General features: G+C 33.6%; 1 protein-coding gene across 5 annotated transcripts; it reads right to left on the reverse strand.

Moving 5' to 3' along the window:
• Nucleotides 1-7162, reverse strand: NRPD1A (nuclear RNA polymerase D1A). 5 transcript variants are annotated; one of them, XM_078982686.1, is made up of 19 exons: nucleotides 6905-7162; nucleotides 6219-6338; nucleotides 5999-6119; nucleotides 5785-5906; nucleotides 5587-5640; nucleotides 5293-5499; nucleotides 5075-5212; nucleotides 4884-4979; nucleotides 2903-4795; nucleotides 2653-2822; nucleotides 2509-2575; nucleotides 2287-2411; nucleotides 2061-2200; nucleotides 1568-1827; nucleotides 1276-1449; nucleotides 1051-1188; nucleotides 734-987; nucleotides 537-648; nucleotides 1-457 (listed from the first exon to the last, which is right to left on the reverse strand). In XM_078982686.1, the coding sequence occupies exons 2-19, from the start codon at nucleotides 6303-6305 to the stop codon at nucleotides 287-289; spliced, it is 4329 nt and encodes a 1442-aa protein (XP_078838812.1). In that variant the 5' UTR covers nucleotides 6306-6338; nucleotides 6905-7162; the 3' UTR covers nucleotides 1-286. The 5 variants fall into 5 exon arrangements, with proteins under 5 accessions (XP_078838812.1, XP_078838811.1, XP_078838814.1 ...); XM_078982685.1 differs by having other exon boundaries at nucleotides 6219-6341; XM_078982688.1 differs by lacking the exon at nucleotides 6905-7162 and adding an exon at nucleotides 6760-6842 and having other exon boundaries at nucleotides 6219-6341.
• Nucleotides 7163-8991: the final 1829 nt, after the last annotated feature.

An 8991-nucleotide genomic window follows, 5' to 3' on the forward strand; every position in this document is an offset into this window, starting at 1 on the left:
TAGCCACTAAAGTTGAGATATATTTGAACTAGGAAAACAAAGTTAAACCAAAATACAAGACATTAAACAAAGGAAGGAGGAAAATGAGGGGGATTATTTGATTGTTCCAAGCTTCTCGTTGCTACTTCCACTAAGACTTCCTCGCCAGGTTCTCTCCGCAAACAAATTTCAGTGGAAGCAGCAAAAAGAAGCTGAAGAACATCTTCCCCTAATTATATAAAACAAAGAGCACATATTTATTGTTACATCATAGATTTTTATTAAAACAAAACCCAAACCCTTGTTGTTAATATTTCTTCCCATTCAACCATCTTGATTCATATAATCTGGCTTCATCAGGAGCAATCAATTTCAAGGCATGATGTATGCATTTGTGATACGAGAAATCTTCAGCTGTTCCATCTACTCTTTCCAGAATAAAACATCGTGTATTTCCATGCTTCGAGTGGTTCCCCACCTAATATCATTATTTATATGTAACAAAAATTAAACATTTTTTTTTTCAAAAAAAAAAACAAAAAAAGAGAATTCAATACCTTAATTTCGTAGGGCCCGGCTCCAATCTTCTCGTCACTTCGAGGGTGCAATAACAAAGCTTTCCATGCTACAAGCTTGTCATCTTGACTTAACTTGTGGTTAACATCATACCTTATATATATACATTTATTATATCATTAATACGATTCAAGAATAATGAAAAAGATCATATACCCAAGAAAAAACAAAAACTTACTTGTAGAGTATATGCTTCAAATCTTTAGACAATCGCTTAATATCTTCAGCCGAGATATGTTTTCTCAACACCATTTTCATAATGTCTGTTCCACCCTCTGCAGCAAATTTATGATACTGAAACAAAGGGGCAGGCGCTTTGTTGCCAGTTTGCTGCTTATTATCATCATTAACCTCAACCGCCACCTCATCATCAATTTCTACACTCTTGCTCAACAGACTGTACACGTCTTCTGGTTTATCAATTTCATGTTCCTGTAAAACATAAAAGATTCAGATTTTGCAACAAAAAAAATAATAATAAATAAATAATTGTACCTTTCCGGAAAATATAATATCAAATCTTGATCCGGTCCCGAGGGCAGGAACTTTTCCCCATGATAAAGCATCGATTGTGCCCTCGAGTTTGTCTGATGCCCCACTTTTTGCTGCTTTCACAAAGCAATCGGAAGGATTCTGAAATGAAAAATAATTCCAATTTTAGAAAACAAGAAAATTTAAAAGTTAATGGAAAACATTAAAAGAATTTCTCCAAACACTCACGGAAAAACATGCTTGGGTAAATGGTGAAGAAGCAGACATTTGTTTTCTCTGAATTGATAGGCCTTTAGCATTTATAGGAACAAATTCTCCTGTAGCTGATAAACAGTCTGCAGCTAGAGCCAAATGTTCCGGAAGTATGCTTTTTCCAGTATCTGCTATGGCTGATTTTAGTGTCTGCATTTAAGGAAACCAGTTACAGCTTTGTTACACTGTCCAATGTATGTATAACATAGTACAATCTGTCAAGGAATATGATGTGTTGTGAAATTGAAAAGAATTTGGTGAAACATACTGAGAGAAAATGGTTTCTTGCTGCATCGATTCCTTGAGCCAAAATCACATCCTCAATGCTATCTGGATGACTTCTTTCCCAATCAATCATATCCATGATTTGGATACAATCGTCCACTAAAAACCTCCAGAAATTCCTTCTTTCGCAGTTTTCAGACATGAAAACACGCAAATAAAGTTCACCTGAAGAATCTCTACCAGATTTTGATGTTTTTGGATAATCTTGCCACAAGATGTCCACTTTCTTCACGTTTGAAGATCCTAAATAGCATGTGATATGACAAATGAGAAACAACTTTCAAGATAAAGATTAAGAGAAGTAAACGTTATTTGAAAGGGTAGGAGCATTGTATATCTTTGATTCTTAAAATTCTGATCTAATAAGCAAAGATGACAATACTACCCTTCTAGGCACGACTACATTTTGAAGCTTTTTCTCATTTGTAAAGATCACATCTTGAGGAGATTAATGGATGCAGGAAGTTTATAATGACCTTTTATAACAGTTTCAAGAAGAAATGGCACGACTACATCTTGAAGGAGATCCAATGAACTGCTTGAGTCTTCAATTATTTGAGCAGTAATAAAGATATTTTCATCGTTCTCATTCATTGCATCATCTTCAGGATAATTTCTGAAAATTAATCAAGAAATCTTTTAACTAAGACAATGTTTGAATGCATCATCAGATAAAACAAACATTTGTAGATATCATCATACTTGGATGCTATCTGTAATTTCGGTAGAGTGAGTTTTAATTTCTTCAATTTGATAGAGTCAGTGCACTTTATCTTCAAAGCATTGATAATTGACTGCACTTTTAATTGCTTTCTACAAGCAGCTTCCTGCAAGAATTAAAAAAACAAGACCAAAATGACTAAAACACCCTTTGGATACGTATAGATAGATAGAGGGATAAAAATGTAAGATTTGTTGCATTACCTTGCTTATACGAAAATAGCAAATCCAAGGGCTAACATGAGCACGCTTCCCGGTTTGTGGGGAATAGCTAGTCAACAAGAATAGTCAACAAACTTTCCAAAAAAAGAAACTCAAACAAATATATAAAAGGGAAAAAGATCTTACAATATGGTGACAAGTGAAACAACATCTTGAAACAATAACTTCTCCAAATGGTTTTTAACATCTATAGCCCCATATTCGAATCCATTCGTCCATCTTTTAAGTTTTTGAGACAAAAAAAGTGAAGCAGTTTTGTTACCACTGAGCTTTCTTACACCACATTCAAGCACTTTCTGTACAATTAAACAGAAATTCCATTAAGATTATATCGAACAAAAATGTATAAATTATACAATCTTTCCGCTTTTTTTACCTTCAAGTTTAACAGAGGCGAGTTCTCGAGTGCACTGATTGGTTGATCCAAGGCACCATAAGCCGCCTCTGAGATGGCACATGCCGCCAATGAACCCACCGGAGCACCACATTCAGCCTCCTCTAAAAGTGACTGACTTTGACCATAAGAAAACTGGACAAGTTGATTCCCATAACAACTTCTAACAGTTCCATCATATCCAATGTAAATATCTCGCATGAAAAACATTAATTTTCGAAATAAAGTTCCGGAAATATCCGCATGTCCACCAAACGAAGCATCCCGATTTGTCACCGAATGAATAAAAAGCTCCAACGGGTTAAGACCCGACAAAAACGAGCTCTTTATCACACCATAAGGAACATACCGGTCTATCCCCAAAGGAAAAGACGAAACTGCCCTTTTGTGATCATTCCATGAAATGCAAGAGAAGTCTCTAGGAAAATGGAAGGAAAGTGGGACCAAAGAATGTTGATACCCCACACACATACTATGCTGAACAAACTTTAACATGTTTCCTTTACTCCCTGCTTTCAACATTGAAAGAAACGAATTCTCCTTAGTGGCATAATTGTAAATAAGATTCTGAATGTCACGAAACACTTCCTTGAAAGCAGAAGCTGATGCCCGACTTAATGCAGCTGAAGTCTGCTGATCATGACACAGTTTACTGGAATCCAATTCATTGTAGGCTTCATTTTCGGGCAGGTTTCCGGTCAGAAAATCTTGATGGGCATCCACCATTAACAGCTGCCCGTGAGCTTGTCTCTCTGCTTCAAGCAGCCCGTAAAGAACTTCATCATTCATATTCGTTTGTGAATCAGAAGAAAGGTAGAGATCCAACAAAGAAACACTAAACCCCCTCATTGACAACCATTCGATAAGCAATTCTTGAAAAGAATGAAGAAATTCAAGAACCTCTTTCCCTTCATAGTTCTTGATCAAGTAGCTGTATAGATTCTCATCACCTTCTTGTAAACAAGAAGAAGGATTCAACACACTTACAAATTCCCCTTTTTTAATTTCAGTCCCATTTACACTAACATCAAAATCTTTACCCAAAACAAGACTAAACAACTGCCTCCCAGTCCATAAACAAGATCTAGACATATTATCAAACTGTGAATTCTTCAACTTTTTCATGATAGCTGGAAGTTTTATTTTCTGATTTGCACAAAACATTTGAAGCTGTTGCAACTGTGGTCGATTGAAAAAAACCCCATCTTCCAACATCAAATGGGCAGCAGTCAAACTATCATGACTTAAAGATAATAAATTTTTACCACTTTGTTTATCAACCATTTGTTTTTCCAATGAAACAAGTTCAGCAAGCTCAACCCGAGATTCCAAAGATTGAGGAATGTAGCCATGAAGACTATCTCCATCAAAATCGCCTCTCAAAGGGGAACAAATAAGAGGGTTGATTGAAAGAACACAGTCAATAGGAAGAACTTTGACCCGAAGGGCAATTAGGGAATGTGAATGAATAGATGGAGGGCGATTAATCAAAACAATGTCTCCATCATGAAGAGGTCGATAAACCGTGTCACCAATTCTTAACTGATCTCCATATCTAACTGGAACTAAACCTCCTCTTCTTCTGATAAAAGTTTCACCCCTTTGAAGGATTCTTAAACCACATGATGCGTTTATTTTTTCCCAATTTAATGAATTCAGTTGCTCTGAAACTAGCATTGTTTCTGCTATATGATGAGGGACACCTATTTCGTTTAGTTTTATGTAAGGGTCACCTACACACACCATTCTGAAACAAAAATCGGTTCTTTTTCCAAGACTTACTTCTTTTATGTATTTTAACCCATGCATTTTGGAAGGATTATCATCATTGTTTCCATTTGTATTCATTCGAAATGAAGGCTTCTCTGCTCGAATCTGCAGCGTTATCAAAAGTTCAAAAATTAAGGACAAGGGCATTTATGTCTTTTTGGGTTTAAACTAAAAGATTATGATGTTTGCTAACCTTTGAAAGTTTAATGCACTCGATTACACATGCACTAAGTTCGTTTGCAGTGCCTCGAAAACCAATCATTTTTCTATAGGCTCTTGTGCGTTCATCCTGAAATCAAAAAAAAAATTATGTTACTTGATTATACAGGAGGGTATTTCTGGAATTAAAAATGTATTACGGGGATAAAATAAATAGAAACTTACAAATGTCAAATTTTGTCCAAATTCTGCTACACGATGACAGTTGGGAGTTAAAGGGAAACTCTGAAGAAAAATCTTGTTTTTTTTCCCTAAAGATCCTTTGAGAAAGCTTGGATTAACATCTTTGAGTATTTGATACACCTAAAGATTGTGAGAAATCAATATATGAGCAATTAGCACATCAATAACGCAAATAATAGCAAATGTCATCAAAAGGGTACCTGTGCATGGGTAAGAACTCTTCGGTTAAAAGCCGAAAATGAATCTTCTTGTTGAGGATCATTAGGAACAAAATCCCAATAATCAGGAGGTAAGCTTTTACCCGATATGAGCTTTCTAGAACTTTCTACAACAATTGCAGTTTTTCCAAATACATCTTTCATGGAAACTTTAAACTTCATAGGTGGATAAACATCTCTAAATCCTCTCTGTTAAAAGAAAGAAAAAAAGGAAACGCCTTTTCACATAAATTATAACTTAAAAAGAGAAGACATAACAATTCAGAAGATACTTACATCACAATATTTGCAAATTTTCGGCGTTTGAACGATGGATTCCACGTCAGTTTTCTGTATTTTCAAAAAACAAAAATTCGGAAATAATTTAATGCTAGGGTTTAATTTCATACAACTCATTATAAAATGTCGATCTTGTATTTTACTCTTGTACTAACAAAAAAAAAAAAAACATGCAGCTTAATATTAATACCTGACCTTGGCCTTATCTTTTTTAAGGTTTTTACATCCGGGACAGATTTTATTCAGAATTTGTGCCACTTCAGGTAAGAAGTATGGATGAAGTATTGTGAACGGAAATTTTATTAAGCCTATGTGACCTGTAAAATAATCAACGATTGAATTAATTTTTTTTTATAAAATACAAAAAAGCATGAAAAAAAAAAGAGAAACACCATAACTCTTTTCATACCTTCACATGTTCTATAATCTTTGGCTCCACATGTATGACACTGCGATGCGGGATTTGGGAACCCCAATGCAGGGTCTGTTACTTCATTTGGTACAGAGATTTCCTTCACAGATGCTTTCTCCTGTTACATACATTAAATTATAAATTATTTAATTAGATTTGACTATTTGTACAAAAAAGGTGTTGAAAAAATAAAGAAAAAAGATATGATCTTGCTTACGGCATCTTCTTCAGATAGAACTTTGAATCGAATGCCTGTAAGAACACCAGATGGCACTTGTTGTTCTACATACACTTCATTGTCCATCAAACTTGATTTCTTTTTTGCTTATTGAACTCCCTACTGAAATAGATAAAGTCAAAATTAGGGCTCTCGAACCATGTAAGGCGAGAGATTTTATGATCGAGAGAAAATATTTTGAAACCCGAACACAAAATCAATCTACACGTAGAAGACGACATTGATCATCATCATCAAGAACAGGATCATGAAGAAAAATAGAAACAAACCCCTGTTTGATTGAACTCTTGAAGGATGTGTTGCTCATTGAATAACAGAAGTAAAATTCCCAACTTGTTATTACAATGTTCATGCATCAATCGCCATAAAAAAAACTACAAAATCCTATAAAACTCTTACCCGCATTGCCGAAACCCCTTATTATGATTTCAACATGCAAAAACACTCGACAAGAACACAAAAAGGAAGATGATCAAGAAAATTTTCGTAAACCCCAGAAGAAAGAAAAAGCAAGAACAACCTAAACGTTACAGAAACATGTCTTCAGAACCTCGACATTGATCAGCATCATCAAGAACAGGAACAAGAACAAAAATAGAAACAAAACCAAGATTGGGAACGTGTTCTAGATACACAAACATAATCGAATCACGAAAAAAGGTCACCTTTTTATCGAATCTTGGAGAACCCTTGAACGAGAAAAGATATCTTTTTATTGGTTTTTGAGCAGAGAGCAGGAGAGGTACTCCCAAGAAGCACAAGGGTTTTGTATTGGGAGTGTTTATTGCTTATTATTGCAACACGAGCAGCCTCCCTCGGTAATACTTACGCCTATCACCTCAATATTCCCCTAAAATATAGAAGCGTAATTGAAGATTTAAGAGAGTAAAATACTATAAATATTGAGGTTCGGGTTGTAAATAATGGGAAAAGTCAAGGGTAGAAAACAAGTATTATCGATTACTGGGAACGGACTATTTTAGTTTTTTTTTTTTTTTTCTCGACTATATATTGCAACTAAACGAATCACAAAATCATGCCTTCCACTATTGTTCCGTATACAGATTTCACCTCTTGGTTTTCCTTTTGAACAACTATAGCCCTTTATGTTTTAGCATTATCTTCATCGAATTACTTAGTTTTGTCATTGACAATTATTTGTTTACTTGAACATTAAGCTTTTTATTTATGGACAATTTTCATGAGAAGAAAGTCATTCCTTGTTGATGTTATCTTGATGAATTTAAAATGCCCTTTCTACAATTTACATTTCCATCTTTCTATGACAAATTCCTATTATTGGGAGAAAGTAGAAACATTTCATCTTCGGCAATCATAACATATAATAGACTAATTATGTCAATGATAAAACTTTGTATAAAAGACTATCCATAAGGAGAATAAGAGGTTAGGATGAAGATTTGGCAAGATCTCATATTTAGATGGTTGAGGTAGGATTTGTGGGAATATAAGTGTAAAGTAGATATTCCAATTTTAGAAATTCTATCTTATTCGAAATCAAAGCATCTATCACTATCAGTATTCCTCAACTTTTTTGGTAGTGCCAACTTATCGTAATATATATGTCATCAATTAATTTTTGTTATGTGTTACTTGTATGTTCATTGTCGATGATTTATTTGTTCTTGTTGGCAATTTACATTTGGCAAAAGTTGTTTATTTTTTCTTGTGGCAATTTTACATTTGTCAAAAGTTGTTCATGGTTAGGTACAAAGGATGTCAAAAGTTTTTGTTAGTAATTATGTGTTTTTTTGTTGAATGAATGTGTAACATGTGTTTGAACTTTTACAAAATTTTGTTTGTGGTTATCAATCATTAAAATGATCAAAATTTATAGAGTTTTATAGTAAAATAATATATTTTATATAAGTATTATAAAAATATTATTTTAAAGATTCATTTATCTGTAAATATTGTTTTTTTAATGCCTAGAAAAATGAGAATTTTATTTATTTGTGAAGTTTGGAGTTTAGAGTTTAGACATTAATTAAAAAACGTTGTGGAAAATATTTTATGGAAATCCATTTTTGCAAATGTGTGATTATTTTGTCATAAATATTAAAAAAAAAAAAAAAATGATCATTAATTTAACTATTTTAATGTGTTGAAACAACACAGATATCACGGAGCTAAGTTGTAAATATTGAAAAGACCAAGTGGCAAAGGGTGAAGAATGCTCAAATCTCGAAAGACGCTAACCGTCGTCGAGTTCTTTTCGAACCAAAACCCAAAGAGGCGTCGCGATTATGACAAAAAATATTAGATTCTTTTTTGGAAAAATAAACATTAAATTAAACTATGTGATTGATTGGAAAAAAAAGAAAAAAAAAAAAAAATGTGCTGCTAATTACATTATTGCCCTTTGGGTGTGCAATACATTATTTGTTGGGTACACGTTTACGTTTATATGTACTTGTTGAATTGGGTGTTTTACCGATGGTTTAGTTAGCTCTACAATATCCACCGGAAGTTGTACAGCCTCATTTGATAGACCTACTACTACTACTATTCACATCTTTTTCCCCGTACTGCATTGAATAATTCTTTTGGGTGGACAGCAGTTTTTTTTTTTTTTTTTTTTTTTTTTGGAAAAATGACATATTACATACTAGTATTTATCTATTTAGTCTTTAAACTTATTTCCGTGTTTTATGAGGAAATAAAATTATTTTTGTCGGGTTTAATTGATCGTTTTGGACAAAATTAAATGATAACTCGGTTACTCCTTTGT

This window comes from Lactuca saligna, chromosome 3 (assembly GCF_052625555.1).
Source record: "Lactuca saligna cultivar CGN05327 chromosome 3, ASM5262555v1, whole genome shotgun sequence".
Classification (NCBI taxonomy): Eukaryota; Viridiplantae; Streptophyta; class Magnoliopsida; order Asterales; family Asteraceae; genus Lactuca; species Lactuca saligna.

Bases quoted from the DNA above. Each gene is read 5' to 3' on its own strand.
- NRPD1A (XM_078982686.1), bottom strand. From the start codon at position 6,305: ATGGACAATGAAGTGTATGTAGAACAACAAGTGCCATCTGGTGTTCTT. The intron at 6,120-6,218 runs GTAAGCAAGATC...TGTATGTAACAG, and splicing joins TTCTATCTGAAGAAGATGCC to GAGAAAGCATCTGTGAAGGA. The intron at 5,213-5,292 runs GTACCCTTTTGA...CACAATCTTTAG, and splicing joins GAGTTCTTACCCATGCACAG to GTGTATCAAATACTCAAAGA.